This window comes from Xenopus laevis, chromosome 4L (genome assembly GCF_017654675.1).
Source record: "Xenopus laevis strain J_2021 chromosome 4L, Xenopus_laevis_v10.1, whole genome shotgun sequence".
Taxonomy (NCBI): Eukaryota; Metazoa; Chordata; class Amphibia; order Anura; family Pipidae; genus Xenopus; species Xenopus laevis.
The window spans coordinates 41,460,561-41,486,757 of NC_054377.1; the positions used below are offsets into that span (position 1 = coordinate 41,460,561).

At 39.9% G+C, this 26,197-nt stretch overlaps 1 protein-coding gene across 2 annotated transcripts in view; it reads right to left on the reverse strand.

Moving 5' to 3' along the window:
- atp6v0d1.L (ATPase, H+ transporting, lysosomal 38kDa, V0 subunit d1 L homeolog) overlaps window positions 1-12,349 on the reverse strand; it is a 46,971-nt gene extending 34,622 nt beyond the window's left edge. Inside the window, exon 1 of one of the 2 annotated variants that reach the window (XM_041589155.1) lies at window positions 12,097-12,349. In XM_041589155.1, coding sequence (XP_041445089.1) covers window positions 12,097-12,247 — 151 coding nt within the window. In that variant the 5' untranslated portion in view covers window positions 12,248-12,349. 2 annotated transcript variants of the gene reach the window in all.
- Window positions 12,350-26,197: the final 13,848 nt, after the last annotated feature.

Consider the following 26,197-nt stretch of genomic DNA (forward strand, 5'->3'; position numbering starts at 1 on the left):
AACATAGCTGAACACCATTCCCCTTTACACATCATCTACTACTTTTACTGTTTAAGTAGTTGTTCACCTTTAAAAGTAGGGATGCACCGAATCCAGGATTCGGTTCGGGATTCAGCCCTTTTCACCTATTCATATTCAATCTCTTATTCAAATCAGTGCATGGTTGCTACGGTAATTTGGGCCCTTGTTACCAGATTGCTTAAAGGAATTGTTCAGTGTAAAATTAAAAACTGGGTAAATAGACTGTGCAAAATAAAAAATGTTTCTAATATAGTTAGTTAGCCAAAAATGTAATGTATAAAGGCTGGAGTGATTTGATGTATAACAGGTCAGTCACAACACTACTTCCTGCTTTTCAGCTCTCTTGGTTTACACTGACTGGTTACCCTGGTTACCAGGCAGTAACCAATCAGAGACTTTAGGGGGGGCCACATGGGTCATATCTATTGCTTTTGAATCTGAGCTGAATGCTGAGGATCAATTACAAACTCACTGAACAGAAATGTACCATGTGGCCCCCCTTCAAGTCGCTGACTAACTCAGAGTTTTAGAGCTGAAAAGCAGGAAGTTGGATTCTGGCTGTTTTATTAGACATAAAGTCACTCCAGCCTTTATACATTACATTTTTGGCTAACTAACTATATTAGAAACATTTTTTATTTTGCACAGCCTATCTATTTACCCAGTTTTTATTTTCACACTGAACTATTCCTTTAAAATGCAAATTGAAGAGATGCTGAATAAAAAGCTAAAATAACTCAAAAACCTTTAACAATAAAAAAATGAAAACAAATTGCAAATGATATCAGAATATCACGCTCTACATCATACTAAAAGTTGTCTCAAAGGCGAACAACCCCTTTAATAGATTATGTCAGTCTATTTCCTAATGTAACAGGAAAAACTTACACCTCCATGCATATACAAATTAAAATCTGTTAAAGGGGGTTGTTCACCTTTAAATTACCTTTTATTATGATGTAGCAAGTGATATTCTGAGACAATTTGCAATTGGTTTTAATGTTTTATTATTTGTGGTTTTTGAGTTATTTAGCTTTTTATGCAGCAGCTTTCAGCAATCTGGTTGCTAGGACCCAATTTACCCTAGCAACCATGCAGTGCGTTAAATAAGAGACTGGAATATGAATAGAGAGATAGTAGAGAGATAGGAGAGATGGTAGAGAAAAAGTAGCACTGACATTAAGTTTTAGAGAGCATTTGTTGTTTAGATGGGGTCAGTAACTCCATTTGAAAACTGGAAAGAGTCAGAAGAAGGCAAATCATTAATAAAACTATAAAAAATAAATAATGAAGGCTAAGTTGCTTACAATTGTCCACCCTTTTAAGAAAGAGTCCATATTGGAACTAACAATTATCTAGGCGGTTTTATCATATCTGATTTATCTAAATATTAAATCAAAACACAAACTCAGAAATCCAAAAACCAAGGTTTTACATATTCATCTAGCCCTCAATCATACACAGGTATGGGATCTGTTATCTGGAATAATAACTTGACCTTGATCCAAACTAAGATATACTTAATCCTTATTAGAAGCAAAATCAGCCTATTGGGTTTATTTAACGTTTACATGACTTTCTAGAAGGCTTAATTTATGAAGATCCAATTACAGAAAGATCTGTCATCCGGAAACCACCAAGTCCCAAGCATTCTGGATAACAGGTCCCATACCTGTATAACCGGATCTCTATCTATTGCCACATGGGATATTTTGTCTGTCACTGCCATCTAATGAAAAAGGCCCCCCTCCTAATATTAAGAGCACTCTTTTATGCACATGGAGCACATGGCATGGCCTCAGTTGTTTTACTGAATGATGGCATCAGCAGACAAAATGCTTTATTGTAAAACACATTAGGGCTTAGTCCTCCTGGAGCATAGTGTCTGGATCAAGTCAGAAGGGGTTACTTACAATACCGAACACTGTGTGGAAAGCTGCAGTCTTTTTTTTTTTTTTTGCACACTGCGTGGGGCATTGTAAACGACCCCTAGAAACCTGATCCCGACACTGCTACTATGCTCCAAGAAGGCAGCCACCAAGCTGAGCCAAACTATGTGACCTGATACCACAAAGCAAATATAGTTTGTTGCAAAAAATGAGTACATTATAGTTACCATGTGAGCTGTTGAACCAGACTGCAATAAACGTACTGCATGAGTGCAATAAACATAATGTCGAAGATGTATTGGCATTAATGCAGTCTCTTACATTTACTGAACTCTGCCAGAAGATTATGGTAAAAAAGACAACAAATATTTGTTTGTATTTTTTTTATAGGAAAAAGTCCAAGAACCAATACCAGCTTGATAATAATGCCCCCTGAATGCCCACTCACAAACAACAGAAATAAACCAATCTGTTCTGAGCCCCATGTTCAGGAGTATAAATTTAAGCAGAATCTGTAAGACTGAAATAAGTCGGGTAAAGGGTAAAAGCAGTTCACACTGCCTGCGACTCCAGTGTAAATAATCAAGTCCTGAACACTCTGTTCATTTTAAAATGAACAATAAAATGCATGAATTAGCAAGAAATAAGTGATATTGTGTGTCATACTGCCATCAAGTGCCGAGATTTGGATCTGCAAGAAATCCACAACAAAAAACTGGCAACTGCATTGATTACTTTACAATTCTGTATGCCACACTACACTTCCCGTGATTTCTGCTGTAACGGCAATTTCATACACACTGTGACTCACATTAATATAAAGTTGGCAACACTGCAAAGAAGGTTTAAAGGAGATGTTCATCTTTGACTTAACTTAGTATGATGTAGGGAGTGATTTTCTGAGACAATTTGCAATTTTTTTGTAATTTGTAGTTTTTTTCAGCAGCTCTCCAGCTTGCAATTTCAGTAACCTGGTTGCTAGGGTCCAGCATACCATAACAACTATGCACTGATTTGAAGAGAATGGAGTATGGATCAGAGAGGGCCTGAACAGAAAGATGAGCAATAAAAATTAGAAATACCAATAAATGTGTAGCCTTACAGAGCTTATGTTTCAGATGGGGTCAGTGACCCTTATTTGAAACCTGGAAACAGTCAGAAGTAAAAGGCAAATAATTAAAACCCTATAAAAAATAATGTGTGACCTATTGAACAGTTGCTTAGAATCGTCCATACTGTACCATAGTAAAAGTTAAAGGAAAACTATACCCCCAAAATGAACACTTAAGCAACAGATAGCTCATATCATATTAAGTGGCATATTAAAGAATCTTCCCAAACTGGAATATATATTTAAGTAAATATTGCCCTTTTACACCTCTTGCCTTGAGCCACCATTTTGTGATGGTCTGTGTGCTGTCTCAGAGATCACCTGACCAGAAATACTACAACTCTAACTGTAACAGGAAGAAGTGTGGAAGCAAAAGATAGAACTCTGTCTGTTAATTGGCTCATGTGACCTAACATGTATGATTTGTTGGAATGTTTGTGAGTATAGTGAATCCTACGATCCCAGGGGGCGGCCCTTATTTTTTAAAATGGCAATTTTCTATTTATGATTACCCAATGGCACATACTACTAGAAAAGTATATTATTATGAAAATGGTTTATTTACATGAAGCAGGATTTTACATATGAGCTGTTTTATGCAATATCTTTTTATAGAGACCTACATTGTTTGGGGGGTATAGTTTTCCTTTAACTTAAAAGGTGAATCACCCCTTTAAGACTTCACAGTCTCACGTACAGTATATAGCTTAGAGCAAAACATAGAACTACTTTACATTAGGCAGCACTGTATTTGTGCATCTTACAGGTTGGTGACATTTATTTCAGTGATTTGAATTTCTTGATTTTTATTTCATATGTTATACAAAAAAAGAGATACAGTAATGTAAAACATTTGTCCCGTTATTTCCAACACTAACAGACACGGGAGATTTTGTCTGATGGTGTCGGATTTGCAAAACACATCCTACAGGTACGGGAGCTGTTATTCGGAAACCCCTTATCCAGAACGAAAATGCCATCTCCCATAGATTCCATTTTATCCAAATAATCCAAAATTTTAAAGATGATTTCCTTTTTCTCTGTACAGATATAGGATACCTTATCCGGAAAACCGATATCCAGAAATCTCCGAATTATGGAATGGCTGCCTCCCATAGACTCCATTTTATGATTTTTATCCAAATAATCCAGATTTTTAAAAATGATTTCCCTTTTCTCCGTAATAATAAAACAGTAGCTTGTACTTGATCCAAACTAAGATATCATTAATGCTTATTGGAAGCAAAACCAGCCTATTGAGTTTATTTAATGTTTAAATTAATCTCTAGTAGATTTAAGGCATGAAGACCTAAATTACGGAAAGATCCGTTATCCGGAAAACACCAGGATCCTAGCATTCTGGATAACAGGTCCCATACCTGTAATAATAAAGCAATACGTTGTACTTGATCCAAGCTAAGATATAATTAATCCTTATTGTAAGCAAATACAGATTATTGTGTTTATTTAATGATTGCATGATTTTCTAGTAGACTTAGGGGCAGATTTATCAAAGGTCAACGTGAAAATTCGAATTTAAAAAATACTAATTTCGAGCCAATTTTTGTGTACCTTGACTAGGGAATAGTTCAAATTTGATTAGAATTTGAAAAAAAGTTAGAAAATTCGAATGTACTGTCTCTTTAAAAATTCGACTTCGGCAATCTAAAACCTGCCGAATTGCTGTTTTAGCCTATGGGGGACCTCCTAGAACCGTTTTTTTTTTTTGGAAAAACTTTGAATCGAAATTTGATCGAATGCACGATTACTTCGATTCGTATGATCGAAAATGGACCTATTCCACCGAAAAAAAATCTCTCGATTGGTCTTTTTGAATTTTGAAGTTTTTCAAATTCGACCCTTGATACGTCTGCCCCCTAACTTATGAAGATCCAAATTATAGAAAGATCCATTACCCAGAAAACCCCAAGTCCGAAGCATTCTGGATAACAGGTCTCAGCCAACATAAAATCTGATGGGGTCTGACCAATTTTTTTTTCCTATCGAAATACACTGACTGTGAATGTAGACAAATTACACCAACCGACATTATCTGATCACACTTTACATTCTAACTATAAAGGATCAGATTTCCTAGGATCCTACAAATCTTGTGCTGTTGGATGTCAAGATCAGATCGAACACAAAATACTGTATATTTACCCTAATATTTAAAGAAAATGCAATAAGAAACACATAACAGTTATCACTGCATTTATTTAAGTAATAAAGCTATTAAACATATTTGGACTCGTATTTGCCTAACACTAGCTATACCTGTAAAAAGAAGCTTGTTTGGCAAAGTCACCTAACAAGTGGATCTTTCAACAATAGATCTTACCATGAGGTGGACAATATCATGAGCTGAGCCGATTGTTTGGCCCTCAGGCCAATGATCTGATTGTAATACACAAAAGCCATGCATATCCTAGAAATTATATCCTTATAAAACGGTGAGTTCTGATGTCATTTCTGTCACATGACTCACTGAAATTTGTGTATTATAATAAATAAAGTACCCCCAGTTCTAAAATATGAGGATATTAGAAGTTACCTCGGAGTTCCATGACCTATATAAAAAGACTCGGCCTTCGGCCTCCTGTTTTTATATGGTCATGAAACTCCTCGGTAACTTATAATTCCTTATATTTTACAAGAGGGGGTACTTTATTCACTATATAATTACCGCTATGTAGGCAGTCGAGACGAGGACTGCATTAACCTGCAGATGTGGTCCTTGACACTATAGCAAAATCAAACCTCCCCATTGAAAGCTGGCCAATTTAGTTTTTTGGGCAGGCAAGTTGGCTACTACCAAACATGGACCAATAAGCTGCCAATTCAGTCTGGAAGGAGCAGATGTAGTTGGTAATTAGATGGAGCAGATTGAAATATACAGTCTAGAAAGGGTTACAAAGCCATCATGCCATAGGGGATATTTACTAAAGGGCAAAACTTGAAATTTCAGCAACAAAAATATAAATTCACGATTTCATTGGCAATTTAATAAAGTATTGGCAAATTTATGGTGAAAATTCACATGGTTTTCTCCAGGCAAAATTTCTCCAGTGAATCTTCGCTAATTTATCGGTTTCATTTTACTTACAAAAGCAGAATTACAATTTTAGTTAATAGGAGATGTATTATGAAAAAACTCCCCAGGACATGATTGTAAGGCAAAAGATTGCAAAATGTAGAAACCAGAATTTCCAAACAACGTATAAATATAAGCAGAACCTGGAAGTGAAAAAGTTACACACCCATGTGATCATAGAACTAGCATCTAGTGCAAAGCATTTTCAAACCAGAGATGGTTTGTATAGGTACGGGACCTGTTATCCAGCATGCTAGGGATCTGGGTTTTTTTGGATAAAGGATCTTTCCGTAATTTGGATCTTCATACCTTAAGTCTACTTGAAAATAATGTAAACATTAAACACCCAATAGGTTGGTTTTGCCTCCAATAAGGATTTATTATATCTTAGTTTGGTCCAAGTTTTATTATTACAGAGGAAAAGGGAAGTCATTTTTAAAAATTTGGATTATTTGTATAAAATTAAGTCAATGGGAGATGGTCCTTCCGTAATTTGGAGCTTTCTGGATAATGGGTTGAATAACTGGTGAAACATTTTCAAGGAAAAAAAACACAGCAAGTCCAGTTGATTTGACTTATTTCTATAGATATCCCATACCAGTATTTCAACTTTATTTACTAAGCTACAAAATGCACAATACAAGAACAAAACCAATGGTCTCTAACACTGCAGCCTCAACCTGACATTTCAACAACCTCTAGTGGTGACAAATCACATGACAGATAGTTCAGCAGACTACATCAATTATTGACTGCACCAATCAGCAGTTTCTTTTCTTAAAATGCCTTTATTGGGACATGGGCTCTGACCCCAAACACTTGGCAACGTTTCAGACCGTCCTCTGTCTTTTTTCAACAGAGACACAGTTGTTCCCAGAAGCTTGCACAACCTCTAAAGATAATGGATTTCAACACTCCAATACACATCCTGCTATTTGTGACAACTCCACATTTAGATGGCCCTACTTTTAATGACAGATATAACGAATACTAATGAATGTATCTTATTTGGGGAGAGTTCCTTTGATTGGGGGGTGCAAATATATTAGGCAGCCTCACAATATTGAGACAGTGCACCTTTTAAGACAAAAACACACACACACACACACACACACACACACACACAGAGTAAAGTAAATACCTCTGATTTCACTCTACTGTTCTTTAGGACAGCTTGGGAAAGTTAAATAAAGTGATGGCGTGGCAATGTTATTTTTTTCCTGGGTTGGTTTGCACCTGCCCGAGGAAGAAGCCTTGCAATTGGTATTACTAGGTGGCACCTAACATATTAGCACCTCCAGGAAATCCGCCTCTCCTTGTTCTTTAAATATAATTATTTATGCATTTGGTAATTTGTGTGTTTTTTATTTATTATTAGATTCTTTAATTTGCGATTCTCTCCATATACAAAGCAGAGGACAACATAAAAAAAATGTAATGGAAAATTGCATCTGAGAAGTCACATGAAAATTTCATGTTCATATGCTAACCACATGACCGCAAAGAGATGCATTAGTCCGTTAGTGTCTGTTTGACTGGATCTTGCAAACTAAATGAAAAGCTGACAAAAAAACTGCTTTATGAATAAGGATCATTTATTTTAGGGTGCAAAGTAACACTTAGGGGGAGATTTCGTAAGGACTGAAAATTCCCCCCCCCCCAAAAATCAAGTTTTCAATAAATTTTTCGAGAAAAAAAAAATATTATACCCCGACCCTGGAAATAGCTTGAATCCGAAAATACACCATCTAAAAACTGTCAAAGTCATGTAGGGGGTCCCTTGAATCATCTGAAAATGTTAATAGCCTTCATGATGTTCAAGGTTTTTTTCGGAGGGTTTTGCCCAAAAAAAAAAAAAACTAATTAATTTGAGAATCCAAGTTTTTATCGCCGAGAACTCAATTCATTTGAGTTTTCGGGTTGTTAACCCGCAACTCGCTGAACTTTACCATTTTAGTTTTTTGTTAAATAAGAAATCATTACAGTTGTGAGTTCCTTTGTATTCAATCGAGGTATAAAAAAAAAACCTCTAACATTCGACCTTTGATAAATAATCTCCTTACAATATTCATATTGCATAAATTCCAACAGCAACCAGAAAAGGTAAAGTCTGTGCTCATTGCATGTGAATGAATTGTATTTAGCAATAAAGGCAATGGCTCATAGGCAATGTTATGTGCCGCCCAAGCAATTTTAAGCTTGTGGCCCCTCGGAATTTGCTGGCCATTGATTTGAATGGTAATTGTTTAGACCCTTATGTGTCAGGCAATTGTCACTCAGAAAAGCTCACTTATGTGTCTGCTCATAAGGCAGTAAAAATTGACCATTGCCGTTTTCCACTGGACAAAATGACAAAGTACCCTAGGCCTAGGTAGACATAAAACAAAAAATGACAAGGAAAAAAAAAAAAAAAAAAAAAAAAAGAGACCCCTGGAGGAAAAAAAATTGTCTTTTAACTTTCTCCTGCTGATCCTCACACAGTCTCTCAGCTGTATCCAAAAAAGTCTCCATCAATTTCTCCTCCCTGGCTATCTCCTATAGAAGGCAGTGAGGAGCGCCGCACGATGGATCGTTGCCGTGTCAACTGAAGAGGAGCGCACGCGGAGTTCCAGTAAGTTATTTTTTTAATAAAGACTTTGAGATTACAAATGTCTTGGTGTTTTTTTTTTCCCCGTTCTATACAAACAAATTTTACCGATATAATTCCATGACCGAGCTGATGTGGGCAGCCAAAATAAAATATTCTAATTTCTTCTGCTGCTTAAAGGCAATAGCACACAGTATGTTTGCTGCCTGCTCTTCGTCTCCTCCAGCACAGGTGACAAAATGTACTGTATCATTGGAAAACACCTTAGTTCAACAATGAAATGTAAATCATTGGTGGTAAAAGGCTCCAATCACAAAATAGTTGGGAAATGCAGGAGAAGGCAAATTTCAGCACTTACAAGATTTCAATGTTTTATCAGCAGAGAAAACACCAATACCAATCAGTATTTTCTGATGTTTTGGTGTCCATGCTGGAGGAGCAACACCCTTAAGCTGGCCATAGACGCAAAGATCTGATCGTACGAATCGAGGATTCGTACGATTTTCGAAACGTGTGTGGAGAGTCCCGACATTTTTTGTCCGATCGGACAGGTTAGAAAATTTCTGTTGGCTGCCGATAATATCTCTGCGTGTATTGTCGATCGTACGATTTTCAGTGGGAGACTGTCACTAGCTTTGTCAGACATAACTATCGTACGATTGCTGTCAGGGGCAGAACATTGCTGATCTGTTCTTTAACTAATCTGACTGGTAAGACTTTGATCTGAATGGTTAGTGGCGGGTCGGGAGATGGGAAAGTCCTTTGCATCTTTGCATCTATGGCCAGCTTTAGGCAAGTAGTACATATAACATTACGGAACGCATTTTAGGACATCCTGTGGCGAAATACCCTTCCTTTGTGCGATGTCCTATGCCTTCTGAATGGCGCATCGGGTGCTTTTACGGTCACTCATTATCCAAATCTGCAATCACACCTCCGTCCTCTACCCTCCCTTCTAAGCTATCAGTCATGCAAACTCCACCCTCAGCCATCAGCCCTGAGAATGAGGACTGAGGGCTGAGGGCTGACAGACAATTTGCAGTTGTTTTTAATTTTTTTCATTATTTGTGGCTTTTGAGTTATTTAGCCATTTATTCAACAGCTGTCCAGTTTGCAATTTTAGCAACCTGGTTGCTAGGACCCAAATTACCCTAGCGACATTGTAATGATATGAATAAGACTGGAATATGAATAGATGAGGCATTGAATAGAATGATGAGCAATTAAAAGTAGCAATAACAATACATGTGTAGCTGTACAGAGCATTTGTTTTTAGATGGGGTCAGTGACCCCCATTTGCAAGCTTGAAAGAGTCAGAAAAAGGCAAACAATTCAAAAACTATAAAAAAGAAAAAATGAAGGCCAATTGGAATGTTGTTTGGAATTAGCCATTTTATAACATACTAAAATTAAAGGTGAACCACCCCATTAAAGGAAAACTATACCCCCCAAACAATGTAGATCTCTATAAAAAGATATTGCATAAAACAGCTCATATGTAAAATCCTGCTTCATGTAAATAAACCATTTTCATATATAATAATATACAGATATGTATATATGCATCAATTGCTTGCAACACAAGCATTGTGGAGAAATCAGCAGCAGTGTGGTCTGTGCCCAATGCTGGTAGTGTATTTCACAAACCAGTATCAATGGGAAACAGTTACAGGCACTGACCAGATAGTTTGCCTTGTGACAGATTGGCAACACAGCACAGAAGAGCACATACAGAGACTGGCACAGGGGGCAATACTGGGTGGTTTGCCATTCCCCTTCATTTCAATTTCTATCGTCTAGACTCGTGGGTCAGGCAGTAGTCAAAGTGAAATTCTGATTGTGGTTGTTGGTAGGATTATTAGAGAAACGTATGCAGGCCTGGATTTGTGGAGAGGTCATAAGGCCCGGGCCTAGGGCAGCAGAATGTTCGGAGGCGGCATGCTGCCCAACCACACCCATATTAGTTCTGAAACACTGGGGATGCACAGGAGAAACAATATCTTTTTAAATTTCCCGTGCACCAATCCCCATTGCTCCGATCCAGATGACGAAAATTTGCCCAAATTAAGGGGAGGGGACCGGGCGACCAGGGTCGGACTGGGGGCCTGGGCCCACTGAGACTAGTGTCCAGGGCCCCCTCCGACCCCCGCCCCCCTACAAGGATGCACCGAGCAACCATGCATTAAGGCGCCGTTCAGCGCGCCAGTTGTCACTCCTGAATGAATAGGTGCGCGAATGCGCAGATGGCGCTGCGCAGCACCTTAAAAAAAACAAAAAAAATTTTTGCCGATCAGGAGAGGGGACTGGCCCAGCGGAGGCCCATTAAGGGTTGGGGCCCACAGGGTTTTTTCCCGGTGTCCTGCCAGGCCGACAATGCGGGCGACAAACGGCAAAGGGTCTAGGGGTGGCCACTATGTAAATCCGGCCTTGAATGTATGAGGCGCAATGACAAATGTTGTGTTGTTGGTCTGCCCATTGAGCTGAAAAGCACCCATGTAACAACATCTAGAACATGTCATTACCCTAAACTAAGGATGTACGGAATCCATTATTTTGGATTTGGCCGAACCCCCGAATATTCCGCAAAAGATTTGGCCAAATACCGAACCAAATCCTAATTTGCATATGCAAATTAAGGGTGGGAAGGGGAAAACATTTACTTCCTTGTTTTGTGAAAAAAATTACACGATTTCTATCCCCACCCCTAATTTGCATATGCAAATTAGGATTGGGTTCAGCCAGGCAAAAGGATTTGGCCGAATCCTGCTGAAAAAGGCCGAATCCTGGATTCGGTGCATCCCTACCCTAAACTATAGCACACTGCTGTCCTGTGACCCCTAGCCTTGCAGTAGATGTTAGGGCTGTCCAAATGTTTAGGATAGCTATGTTCTCTGCCACCCTGAGCGTTACTGCATGTCTGCTTATCAGAAATGGCATTACTAAAAATCAAAATATAACACGGTTACTAGAGCAATGGAAAAGCATGGCTGCAGAATGGAACCCTTAAAGCTGGAATTCCTAGAGGCTACATTTTTACAATATGTGGTAACCTGAAGACGTCAAGCAGTCGAAACTTGTTGGACTACAAATCCCAGTAGTCACTGGGTGCCTAAGGAATGTACGTCAAAAATAGCTGGGGGGGGTTACCAACTCCAAAACCCTTCCTATAAGCACAAATGACCATTCTTTCATTAAACAGTCTGAGTGACCAACGTCTGTCGCCTGAGTCAAGACTGAAACTGCTGTGGCAGGCCTGTGACTGTCCCTGCATTTGTATCGTTTCCCAAACATTCCTATATGATGAGATAAGAAGGTTCACAAAGCAAGTGCACAATATCAGCTGGACAGATATAAGGGGGGGGATGTGTAATCCCTGCTCTAGGCCCTTACTCACCCTCAAGGGTTTCACATTGCACCAGATTAAGGTAATCTCCTTGAGACAAAATGCCGGCCTTGAATCCCCGTACCAGTCCTTCCAGATACCCGCTGTCTACGTTGAAGTACAGCTCTGAGAAGGAAGTCATGTTGGCAGCACTGTTCGGCATCTGAATGTCAGCAGCTCCCGGTGGCACAAGCTCACGTCACAACAATAATGGAGACCTGGAAAATGTCACATGAGCACAGCCTCGCTTCTCACGTGATCTAATGTATAGTGGGGGTAGGTTTCCTGACCAATCAATTGGGTTTGACTTTTAAAACCCGCCCAATTTTTTTTTATGCAAATTGCAGTGCAGCTCCTGGAGAGGAGACTGCTGCTGCTCCTGTGCCAGCACGCCCCGCCCCCCGCTTCTCTGGTTGGCCTGTGAAGAGACTGGGTGGGTGGGGAGAAAGAGTGTGGACGTCAGGACAGCTGTGCCGTCTTCTCTTCTTCTGAGCTCACACAGCACACTCCTCCATAACTGTCTTCTCTCTCTGGCTGTCAGAGTGAGCTACAGAGGGAAGAAGGTTGCCAGTCTCAGGCAAGTAGCCTGTACACACACACTGCTGGGGTCGGTAAGGCCATCTGCTTTGCATAAGGGAAAGGCTCAGCTCAAGAAGCAGCTGGGAGAGGGGGGGGGGGGGGAGATTGAAGTGCTGCTAATTTAGTCAACAAGTGGTATGGGAAATAGAATTGGCAGTGTATGAATTGGGCTAGTTTTGGGTTATTCTGAAAATGGCTTTTGGCTAGTTTTTTGACAGGCTTTGGCTGGTTTTGAAATGTAAACCTGGCAACCCTGACGCAGACGGTAGTTGTAATGGGTAGAATGGTTACAGAGCCGTGAAAAATCGAAAAATGAGCGTTGTAAAAAGTGCATGCTGTGTAAACATGATTTCTTACAAGTCTGTTGAATAAATAAATCTGTTCTAAGTCATGTGAATGTTGAATTAGTATTTTACATGGATATCTTGATACGGCCATAACCTTTCTCTGAGGGAATCCCAATAAAAATGGAAAATTGGTTTGTGAAATGGGGGTGTGTGTATATATATATATATATATATATATATATATATATATATATATATATATATATATATATATATCTCCATGTATATTGCCTGTTGTAGGAGGTTATTTTCCTGGATTCAAGCTGATCATAGTGACCCACCCTAAAAAGCATGGAGACAGACCAGGAATCAGCAGTACTTAAGGTGGCCATAGACACACAGATCCTATCGTACGAATAGAGGATTCGTACGATTTTCGGATTGTGTGTGGCGTGTGCCGACATCTTTCGTCCGGCGGAGATCGGTCGTTTGGTCAGGTTTGACCGATCCTGCCGGAGCCCATGGCACATCGCAATTGGATCCTTCAGCCATACGGCCGAACAATCAGATTACCCCCGATATAGCCATGCTTGTTAATGGCATATCGGGAATGGAGATTAGAAGTCAGCACTCACCCATAGGGTATATTGGATGCAGGTACAGGTCTGAGGTGGCCACTTCCACCCGTTCTGTAAACCAATTCGATGAACAGACAGCACCACACTTGAAGTAGATTCTTAAAAGGCCTTTATTCCAAAAGGGCTTATTTCAGGACAAACAAACAGCAGCCCTTTATTCCAAAAGGGCTTATTTCAGGACAAACAAACAGCAACGACGTTTCAAGCTCAATGGCATATCGGGGAAAGATCCGTTCATTTGCCGATGTTGCCAAACGAGAGGATCTTTGCGTCTATGGCCACCTTTAGTCTGCAATCACCCTTAATTGGTGTATTCTCACTCACAGTGAGTGAGAATACACCAATAAAGGGTGATTGCAGACTAAGTACTGCTGATTCTTGGTCTGTTTCTAATCTCTACAAATAGAAAAATAATTGAAGTACAAGTTTTGTGCTAAAGCAGAAAACAGTAAATCTAAATCTCATCAGATTGGAGTTTCAGAGAACAAAAAAACCCAAAAGTCCTCTCTGAAGTCACAAGGCATTCCCAGTTGCAGAGGTAGTCTCACAGCTTCCTGAACTCCCTTAGCACAAGGTCCCCCTTAAAAAGTCCCACCGGTGGACTAATTGGCCAGAGTACTTTCTAACCATGCTCCAGGGTCCTAGCCTTTCTTAACCTGGAAATTTAAAGGAGCCAATACCTCAGCCTAGGTGCTATATACCTGGCATCATAACACAATTCCCACTATGACAAACCTCTTTGTCACACGCTGTACTCTGGGCATAAACATGAAGATGTGCTTTTAAATTTTACATTACATTTTTTTAGCTTTTGGTTGAATGACGAAAGGATTCTCCGTAGGTAATGGTGCTATAAAAATTACATTCATTTTCATAAATTTATCAGAGACCTAGAGTTTATCTCAGACTTTTCCCTCTAGAGGAACTGAAGAAACTGTTGGCCAGTATGTTTGCACAATTCTCTCTATAGCAGGAGTACCCATGCTTTACTAATGCAAGGTCTACTTTTAGTGATGTTGTTATGATCTACATCCATAAAAGCATTGTTAGCATTCTGTTACATGGAAAATATGACTTAAATATTGATTTGAGAATAAAAATATATAGGGTTATATTTAAACATCTTATGTAACCTTAATGTAGTCAATATCCAAATGAAAAGCATGACACAGAAGGGTGATTTAGACAAGCTGTTTGTTGACAGTGTTTTGAAATCTACTGATAGACCACGATCTACTGATCTTACTTTGTATTCAATCAAGGTATAAAAAAAAAACCTCTAACATTGACCTTTAATAAATAATCTCCTTACAATATTCATATTGCATTATTTCCAACAGCAACCAGAAAAAGGAAAATCTGGGCTCATTGCACGTGAATTAATTGTATTTAGCAATAAAGGCAATGGCTCATAGGCAAAGTTATGTGCCGCCCAAGCAATTTTGAGCTTGTGGCCCCTTGGAATTTGCTGGCCATTGATTTGAATGGTAATGGTTTAGAGTTAGACCCTTATGTGTCTGTTCTTAAGGCAGTAAAAATTGACCATTGCAGTTTTCCACCGGACAAAATGGCCAGCGTACCCTAGGCCTAGGTAAAAATTTGTCTTTTAACTTTCTCCTGCTGATCCTCACACAGTCTCTCAGCTGTATCCAAAAAAGTCTCCATTGTGCGGCGCTCAAATTCTCCTCCCTGGCTATCTCCTATAGAAGGCAGGGAGGAGAAATCAAGCGCCGCACGATGGATCATTGCCCTGTCACCTTTTCTGAAGAGGAGCGCAAGCGGAGTTTCAGTAAGTTATTTTTTAATAAAGACTTTGCAATTTTAAAGTTACAAATGTCTTGTTTTTTTTCTTCCGTTCTATACAAACAAATTTTAAAAATAAAATTGACGTTACTGGTCCTTTAAGTGCATTGGTGATACCGATATAATTCTATGACAGAGCTGATGTGGGCAGAGTGCCAAAATTTAATATTCTAATTTCTTCTGCTGCTTAAAGGCAAAAGCACACTGTAGGGCTAATTAATAAACAATGGGCTAATTTGCTCCTGGGCAGTAACCCATGGCAACCAATCAGACGATTGCTTTCAGTGTTGAACCTGCAGCTAATCACTGATTGGTTGCTATGGGTTACTGCCCAGATGCAATTTTGCCCAGTGTTTATAAATGAGCCCCAGTATGTGTTGCTGCCTGCTCTTAGTCTCCTCCAGCACAGGTGACAGCAAGGAAATGCAGGAGAAGGCAGCACTTACAAGATTTAAATGTTTTATCAGCAGAGAACACACCAATATAACAGTATTTTCTGATGTTTTGGTGTCCATGCTGGAGGAGCCGACACCTTTAGGCAAGTAGTACATTTACCATTATTCCCACACTCCCAACATCGGAGTGCCATGGTTGTTACTCAGCACTCCAGAATGAATACTTACTCCAAATCATGTCATATGGTCACAACTAATGAAAATCTTTTTTATCAAGCCTACATGAAAACACCACACATTAGAACATTATGAGAAACTATCGCCTACCTGCAAAGTTTTGCACATGCTTGTGAAGCTCACAACTGCTTTTTTACAGGCAATTTATAGTTGAGGGATACTAGTTTTAGATTTATCCTTTGATTTCCTACACAGTTCTACAATATAGCAGCAAATACACACACTGCTCATCTCCATATATGAAATGAAGGTTGTGTGAGATACAACTGTACATACTGTATTTTGCTTTTATAATAAATGTACATATGATCTTTTACTAGTGTGCATAGTGTACACATACCTCATCTTACTTAGCAGTCTGGCTACTTGACATTACCACCACCAACTTACAGAAGTAGCACATTACGAGCTGCAGTCCACATTCACAGGTCTAAACAAAATCAATAATAATTAGGCCTTGGGCAGAGGTTCCCAAAATGTAGGGTTGGTCCCATAATAAATTCAAAAGCAGAGGGGGACGACAGCTGCTTACCTACATACACATTTGTAACTATAGCAGGCTGTTGTTACAGTTCATTTATATATGTTTTAGATTTTTACAAGCTAGAGAGCCTACACATACGCTGGGCCACATTACAATGACATATAGTTTTCCTTAAAATGGGATTATTGGAATTATACCTCTAAACAATGAAGGTTTGTATTAAAATATATCACATATAACTGTCCACATTTAAACTAAACTACACTATTTTAACCCGTCCTTAAAACATTTAAGGGCATGTTCACCTTTTTTTTTCTTCAAATTTTAGTATGATGTAGAGTGATATTATTTTTTTTTTTTTCATTATTTGTGGCTTTTGAGTTATTTAGCCATTTATTCAACAGCTGTCCAGTTTGCAATTTTAGCAACCTGGTTGCTAGGGCCCAAATTACCCTAGCAACAATGTATTGATATGAATACAAGACTGGAATATGAATAGGAGGCATTGAATAGAATGATGAGCAATTAAAAGTAGCAATAACTATACATGTGTAGCTGTACAGAGCATTTGTTTTTAGATGGGGTCAGTGACCCCCATTTGAAAGCTTGAAAGAGTCAGAAGAAGAAGGCAAACAATTCAAAAACTATAAAAAAAAAAAAGGAATAAAGGCCAATTGAAAAGTTGTTTAGAATTAGCCATAACTATTAGCTGTAACATACTAAAATTAAAGGTCAACCACCCTTTAAATTTAAAATGCCAGTGAGATGCAAGTTATGCACAAAATTACAACCACATCTGGAAAATAATTTTTTTTAGCAAAGTCACTTTGCATTCACCAAGGTAGTGCCTGCTGGGAAATCTTGGATGTATTTGGGGCATTTATTTATGTATATTAAACCTGACGCAAAATCAATCAAATAAGGCTCTTTCATTCAAAAGGTATATGTCACTAGATAATCCCACATTGAAACACTGTAATTATATGTAGTAGAGTCCATCCCATTGGCTTGTACAAGGCACTGTGCTCACACACAAGCCTAAAGCATTCGTACATGTTAGGTAACATCAACAAATGAATGGGCAGATAATCAGCGATAGGACAAACATAAAATTGTGTCTGAAAACAAAATGACAAAATACACAGATATGTATATGTTAATTTCAGGTCAGCATATAAATGATATTTTAAGTTTTTGTTTGGAAGGTATAGTTTGCCTGTAATACCTTCCTTGATGTACTATTTGACAGTGTCCAGAAGGGTCTTAGGCTAGGGCCACATGGGTGATTAGGCTAACGTGAAGCAGCTAGAATAATCAGCGTTAGCAATGGGTAAGATTGGCAAGAAAATCATGGAGCAATCAGCAGCAGTGTGGTCTCTGTCCAATGCTGGTAACAGTGTATTTCACAAACCAGTATCAACAGGAAACAGTTACAGGCACTGACCAGATAGTGTGCCTTGAGACAGAGTGGCAACACAGCACATACAGAGACTGGCACAGGGGGCACTTCTGGGTGCTTTGTCAGTCCCATTCATTTCAATTTCTATCATCTAGACCCGTGGGTCAGGCAGTAGTCAAAGTGAAATCCTGATTGTGGTTGTTAGTAGGATTATTAGAGAAATGTATGCAGGCCTGGATTTGTGGAGAGGTCACAAGGCCCGGGCCTAGGGCAGCAGAATTTTAGGGGGCGGCATGCTGCCCAACCACACCCATATTGGTTTAGAAACACTGGGGATGCACAGGAGATATAATAGCTTTTTAAATTTCCCGTGCACCAATCCCCATTGCGCTGGTCCCCTATGAGGAAAATTTGCCCGAATTAAGGGGAGGGGACTGGGCGACCAGGGTTAGACTGGGGGGCCTAGGGGTGCCCACGGGGACTAATGTTCAGGGCCACCTCCGACCCCCGCCCCCCTACTAGGATGCACTGAGCGCGCATGCGCAGACAGGAGAGGGGACTGGCCCGGCAGGGCCCATTAAGGGTTGGGGCCATCGGGGTTTTCCCGGTGTTCCACCGGGCCAGTCCGACACCGCGGACGACAAACGGCAATTGCCTATTTTCCTGCTGAAAAAGGCCGAATCCTGGATTCGGTGCATCCCTACCCTAAACTATAGCACACTGCTGTCCTGTGACCCCTAGCCTTGCAGTAGATGTTAGGGCTGTCCAAATGTTTAGGATAGCTATGTTCTCTGCCACCCTGAGTGTTACTGCATGTCTACTTATCAGAAATGGCATTACTAAAAATCAATATATAACACAGTTACTAGAGCAATGGAAAAGCATCGCTGCAGAATGGAACCCTTAAAGCTGGAATTCCTAGAGGCTACATTTTTACAATATGTGGTAACCTGAGGCACGTCATGCAGTCGAGCTGTCCAACCAGTCAACCTTGTTGGACTACAAATCCCAGTAGTCACTGGGCGCCTAAGGAATGTACGTCAATAGCTGGGGGGGGGGCGACACCAAAATGATTCCTATAAGCACAAATGACCATTCTTTCATTAACCACTCTGAGTGACCGACGTCTGTCGCCTGAGTCAAGACTGAAACTGCTGTGGCAGGCCTGTGACTGTCCCTGCATTTGTATCATTTCCCAAACATTCCTATATGATGAGATAAGAAGGTTCACAAAGCAAGTGCACAATATCAGCAGGACAGATATAGGGGGATGTGTAATCCCTGCTCTAGGCCCTTACTCACCCTCAAGGGTTTCACATTGCACCAGATTAAGGTAATCTCCTTGAGACAAAATGCCGGCCTTGAATCCCCGTACCAGTCCTTCCAGATACCCGCTGTCTACGTTGAAGTACAGCTCTGAGAAGGAAGTCATGTTGGCAGCACTGTTCGGCATCTGAATGTCAGCAGCTCCCGGTGGCACAAGCTCACGTCACAACAATAATGGAGACCTGGAAAATGTCACATGAGCACAGCCTCGCTTCTCACGTGATCTAGTGTATCTCTCACGTGATCTAGTGTATCAATTGGGTTTAACTTTTAAAACCCGCCCAATTTTTTTATGCAAATTGTAGTGCAGCTCCTGGAGAGAGACTGCTGCTGTTCCGACACAGCACGCCCCGCCCCTGCTTCCATGCTGGCCTGTGTGGAGACTGGGTGGGTGGGGAGACAGAGTGTGGACGTCAGGACAGCTGGGCTGCCTCGACACGCCCCCCTCCCCACGGCTTCACACTGGCTGGCTGGAGTCGGACTGTGTGTCTGCCCTCTGTGGAGACTGGATGGGGACTGGGGAGACAGAGTGTGTATGTCTCCACTCATGGGACTCTGAGAGACACTACCTGCTGTAGTGTGCTGCCACTCATCACGAGTACGAGGTAAACCTCAGTCAGAGTCAGTCTGTGCAGGAGTCTTCTCTTCTTCTGCGCTCACACAGCACACTCCTCCACAACTGTCTTCTCTCTCTGGCTGTCAGAGTGAGCTACAGAGGGTTGGAGGAGAGAGGGGGGGGAAGGTTGCCAGTCTCAGGCAAGTAGCCTGTACACACACACACACTGCTGGGGTCGGTAAGGCCATCTGCTTTGCATAAGGGAAAGGCTCAGCTTGAGAAGCAGCTGGGGGGGGGAGAGATTGAAGGGCTGCTAATTTAGTCAACAAGGGGTATGGGAAATAGAATTGGCAGTATATGAATTGGGCTAGTTTTGGGCTACTTTGAAAATGGCCTTTGGCTACTTTTTGGCTAGTTTTTTGAAAGGCTTTGACTGGTTTTGAAATGTAAACCTGGCAACCCTGACGCAGACGGTAGTTGTAATGGTAAGAATGGTTACAGAGCCGTGAAAAATTTAAAAATGTGCGTTGTTAAACGTGGATGCTGTGTAAACATGATTTCTTACAAGTCTTTTGAATAAATAAATCTGCTCTAAGTCATGTGAATGTTGAATTAGTATTTTACATGGATATCTTGATATGGCCATAACCTTTCTCTGAGGGAATCCCAATAAAAATGGAAAATTGGTTTGTGAAATGGGTTTATATATATAAACCCATTTCACAAACCAATTTTCCATTTTTATTGGGATTCCCTCAGAGAAAGGTATATATATATATATATATATATATATATATATATATATATATATATATAATCTATTTTCTGTTGCAGGAGGTTATTTTCCTGGATTCAAGCTGATCATAGTGACCCACCCAAACCGGATTTACCCTTCCTGCTAGTGTTGCCACCCAGCCGGTATTTTACTGGCCTAGCCGGTAAAACACCTGCGAAGGCCGGGGCCGGTATTACAAATTTACCGGCAATGTAGCTGCCGGTAAATTTGTAATACCCTTAAAAAGACCCCTCGGCCTGCCCCCAATCCCCTGTAAAAACTTAGCTTTTGTGACTTTTGTGGCCGTCTTGAAATGTCGGTGCCGTGGCCACGCCCCTTTTACGGCACGGCACCACCGCTATCACGTCACACCCGCCCCTTTTTGTTCCCGCCCCCCACCAGGCCGGTAAAACAATTCGGAAAAGGTGGCAACCCTACTTCCTGCCCCCCTAGGCCCAGCTACTGCGCAACCCCCCGGCATTTTCTGGAAGTGAATCTTTATCCAATCAGGACATTTATGCAAAATAAAATAACGCAGACAATAAAATGAAAATAATTGTATATTAAACCATAAATAACTATTTTAAATATAACCAATATGTATATCAGTAAATACAGTAAAAAATAACACACAATTATCTTGAAGTGTAGATCTGACAAAATCTGAAAACTTTAGGATTAACAAAGCCTTTTAGAACGAACTTATCTTTGCAAACTTATCAATGATGCTGTCTTAAGAAAACTTTCTGACAATCTCAGCTTCAAGCAAGTAGAGCAAAGCTGTTTAGCTTTTCTTCACTAAGAGAAGATCTCAGGTAGTTTTTCACTCTTTTTAAGCAAGAAAAGGATCTTTCAGCACTGCAGTTTGTTGCCAGTGTGCAAAGAAAAATGCGTAATGCTACATACACATTTGGGTAAATCACTTCCAGTGAGTCTCCAACAATGGTTTTCAGCAGCTGATTAGAAGAAAAGAGGTTCCTACTAAGTATTCGGAAGGGGTTTTTTACAGCTGTGAAGATGTGGAATTCTCTCCCTGAATCGGTGGTACAGGCTGATACATTAGATATAGATAGGTATAAGAAGGGGTTGGATGGTATTTAGCAAGTGAGGGAATACAGGGTTATGGACGATAAATCATAGTACAGGTTTATCCAGGGACTGGTCTGACACAGCACTATTATTATTATTTATATAATTCATTCATTCATTAATTAACTTTTTAACCTACCTCAACTGTAAGAATTGCAATAATTAAAAAGTACAGGTCAGTACTGCAGCTGCCACCCACAGTCACCTCTAGCTGATGATTTTGCAGCCTGCCAAATTCACATGCGACTCCTGTGCTGTTGCACTTGCACTGTCTGTGCACGCCAGTCCACGTCTGTGGACTGGCGTGATTGCCACAAATTATCAAGTAAGTTACTGTGCCTTTTATGTCTGCCAATGGAAACTGAAATAAAACTTTAATCGAAAGCTTGAATGCAAAAGGATATGACAGATTTCCCAAGTGAGCAGCTGTTTTAAGGAGCTTTATAGTAGGGGTCTGAGAAAATCCATTCTTACAGTTCTAATCAGAGGTAGCCTGTTCCAAAAGAGATCTTCTGATTGATCTTTCTGTGATCCTTAGAGTCTTCTTTTCTTTTCATTGTGGTTGGAGTGTTTCATGAATCAAATTATATAGTGAATAAAGTACCCCCTCTTGTAAAATATAAGGATATTATAAGTTACCAAGGAGTTTCATGACCATATAAAAACACGAGGCCGAAGGCCGAGTGTTTTTATACAGGTCATGGAACTCCGAGGTAACTTCTAATATCCTCATATTTTACAACTGGGGGTACTTTATTTATTATAATACACAAATTTCAGTGAGTCATGTGACAGAAATGACATCAGAACTAACCGTTTATAACTGATGACATCAGAACTCACCGTTTATAAGGATATAATTTACAGGATATTCATGGCTTTTGTGTATTATAATGATATAAACAACTGGGTATATACATAGAACATATGTTTTTACCAGGAACTTTTCATTTTTAGTCAAGTGTTTACAAACGGTGTATGTCAGCACCAGATATATGGAACTTTTAAATAACCTTTTTAGTGAATTACAGCAGTTAAAGGGCCAAAAAAATAAATCTAAAAAAAAAAATATGTCCATAAACATTTAACTGCTTTGCAATGAGATCAGATGAGAGATTCTAGTAGCATACCTCAAAACTGTCTCAGGGTTCCTGCAGGGTACGTAAAGCAACCTTGGAATCTAACAGCCTTGACCTAATAGTAATTATAGTTCCCTTAGCAGGTTGTACCCTATGCCACAACTGGATGCTAATGGTGTTAATGCTGTGTGCATTGATGCACCAAAAGTGACTTCATCCATACTAAACACTGCATTGTAACGTGTGCAGTTTAACAACACAGATGTTAACTTTCAATTTCTGGGTGATGCTGATGCTACTTAGTGGGTGCCCACTAGTTTAGTACAATTTTAGGAATACCACTTGTGGGGGATTGCTCGTAGCAGCGGGTTGGGTCAGGCAAAACAGTTCCACAGATGAGACAGGAGACTTAGGTTGGCAACAAAGGTTTGCAGGCTCCTGCCTGTGGTTTAATTTCACAGCAGACAAAAATAAATGAAGCTTTAATCAAAGAAGGATAAGTGAAAAAATCAAATACGTGTGAACCTGCTGTTTCAACACACAAAATCCGTCATGTGATATTCGATTTGCAGATCTTAGAAACAGACCGGGAATCAGCAGTACTTAGTCTGCAATCACCCTATATTGGTGTATTCTCACTCACAGTGAGTGAGAATACACCAATAAAGGGTGATTACAGACTAAGTACTTGTCACGGTCACCCAACACCAGAACAAATGCCAAGCACCCTGGTCTCAGCTTGTGCTTCACCTGTAGTGTGACCGCCTTTGGCCTCGGGAGGAGCCCTCAGCTACAAGAGGTGCAAGGCTAGAGGTTCTGGATAGGCAGAGGGGCACGACTGTTAGCGAGAGTCTTTGGGCAGAAGGTCGTAGTACAAGGCCTTAGGAAATAGAGTAGTCAGATCAGGCTGAGTCGAGGCAGGCAGAGAATAAGCGTAGTCAGGCAGGCAAGGGTCAAACCGGGATATCAATCAGAGGGATTACACAGAAGAGGTAGTCGATGTTCAGGCAAGGGTCAGGAATCAGAGATCAGAATAGTCAGAAGCCAGGCAGGGGGTCACAACAGGAATCAACAGAGTAATCAGAAGCTCAAACGCACAGAAGCACCAGGAACAAGATCCTATAACGGGCAATGTGTAAAACTGTTTTGTGGTTTTAAATAGTTTAAAATTTCACGCCACTGCGCGTTGACACCACAAGACCAGCGCACATGCGCAAACAAATTAGGAAGCGGCGCGCGCCCTAACATTACACCTATTGCGGCCCAGAGGAACGGCGGCGTGGCGGGCGTCCCCGCCGAGGAGGCTGCAGGCGTCCCTGCAGACTTTCTCCCACTAGAGCACCAGGGTGAGTCATCACAGTACTGCTGATTCCTGGTCTGTTTCTAATCTCTACAAATACAAAAATAAATGAAGTACAAGTTTTGTGCTAAAGCAGAAAACAATACATCTAAATCAGATTGGAGTTTCAGAGAACAAAAAAAGTCCTCTCTGGCGTCACAAGGCATTCCCAGTGGCAGAGGTAGTCTGACACACAATTCATTCTTTTTCTCACAGCTTCCCCAAACTTACCGAACTCCCTTAGCACTTAGTCCCCCTTAAAAAGTCCCACCTGTGGACTAATTGGCCAGAGTACGTTCCAACCATGCTCCAGGGTCCTAGCCTGTCTTAACCTGGAAATTTAAAGGAGCCAATACCTCAGCCTGGGTGCTATATACCTGGCATCATAACACAATTCCCACTGTCATACCTCCCAACTGTCCCTTTTCAGAGGGACAGTCCCTCTTTTGACAGCTCAACCCGCAGTCCCTCATTTGTACTGGAAAGTCCCTCTTTTCCGTGCACTTAGCCAGAAAAAGAAACAAAGTTTCTCACTTAATTGGCTTTTAGCAGAGAGCCCAGAACAGCTAACAGGTGCAAAAAAGATACTTTGTAACAATTTTGAGACACAAAAACACAGTTTAGATAAGGAGAAATATTTTCATACTTTCATAACCTGCCAAATTTTTTAAAAAAACATGGTAATTAGGGGGTGTGGCCACAGAAAGGGGTGTGGTCAAAAAATTGCTGCGCTACGTGCGGAAAAAAAATTTTTGTCCCTCTTTTTACTTCCAAAATGGGAGGTATGCACTGTGACAAACCTCTTTGTGTGCTGTACTCTGGGCATAAACATGAAGATTTGCTTTTAAATTTTACATAACATTTTTTTAGCTTTTGGTTGAATGACGAAAGGATTCTCCTTAGGTAATGGTGCTATAAAAATTACATTCATTTTCATAAATTTATCAGAGACCTAGAATTTATCTCAGACTTTGCCCTCTAGAGGAACTGAAGAAACTGTTGGCCAGTATGTTTGCACAATTCTCTCTATAGCAGGAGTACCCATGCTTTACTAATGCAAGGTCTACTTTTAGTGATGTTGTTATGATCTACATCCATAAAAGCATTGTTAGCATTCTGTTCCAGTATGTTTGCACAATTCTCTCTACAGCAGGATTACCCATACTTTACTAATGCAAGGTCTACTTTTAGTGATGTTGTTATGATCTACATCCATAAAAGCATTGTTAGCATTCTGTTCCATGGAAAATATTACTTAAATATTGATTTATGAGAATAAAAATATATAGGGTTATATTTAAACATATTATGTAACCTTAATGTAATAAATATCCAAATGAAAAGCATGAAACAGAAGGGTGATCTAGACAAGCTGTTTGTTGACAGTGTCTTGAAATCTACTGATCACCAGCTAAAGGTCTACTGACAGACCTACCTTTTGGGCACCCCTGCTCTATAGGGATAATTCAAAATTCCACTTACAATTGTCCTTTAGTGTTTACTTTAATACTATTTTATACTGGGTTTGGTAGTTCTCTGCTTACAAAAGCTATTTCAACAGCTTTACAATATATGTTATAAATGGTAATGAAACTCCTCTGTGACTTATAATATCCCAATATTTTACAAAAAGGGGTACATTATTTACTATATTTTTCCACTTACACTTGATTTGTTTATATTAAAACATCAAGGTCAAGAGGTTAAATGTACAAACACATGACACATGTTATGTATTTATAATACACTTATGACTTATACTTATAATGTACAATATTATTCCATATATAATTCATCAATCATCAGTATTTTCTACTTAGCGGGAAGAATTGGTACTACTCATTTAGAATTACTGATGTTTTAAAATTTACCAAGATCTTTTCCTATTGCTGGGAATCTTATCAAGCATTTCCCAGTTCAAATTTGAGTAAATCTGCTCCAAAGTTGAATAGCGAGAGCATTCTGTCGTCTTCCTATATGTCAAACTTGCAGTCTAGTCATAATTTATTTAAAAAAAAAAAAAACAAGTCCATACCATATTTGTTTTAAAATATATGATTTTATTAAAACAAAAACGACACTATCAACTACAGTTATCAAAAGTATCAACTATAATAATTTAGCTTT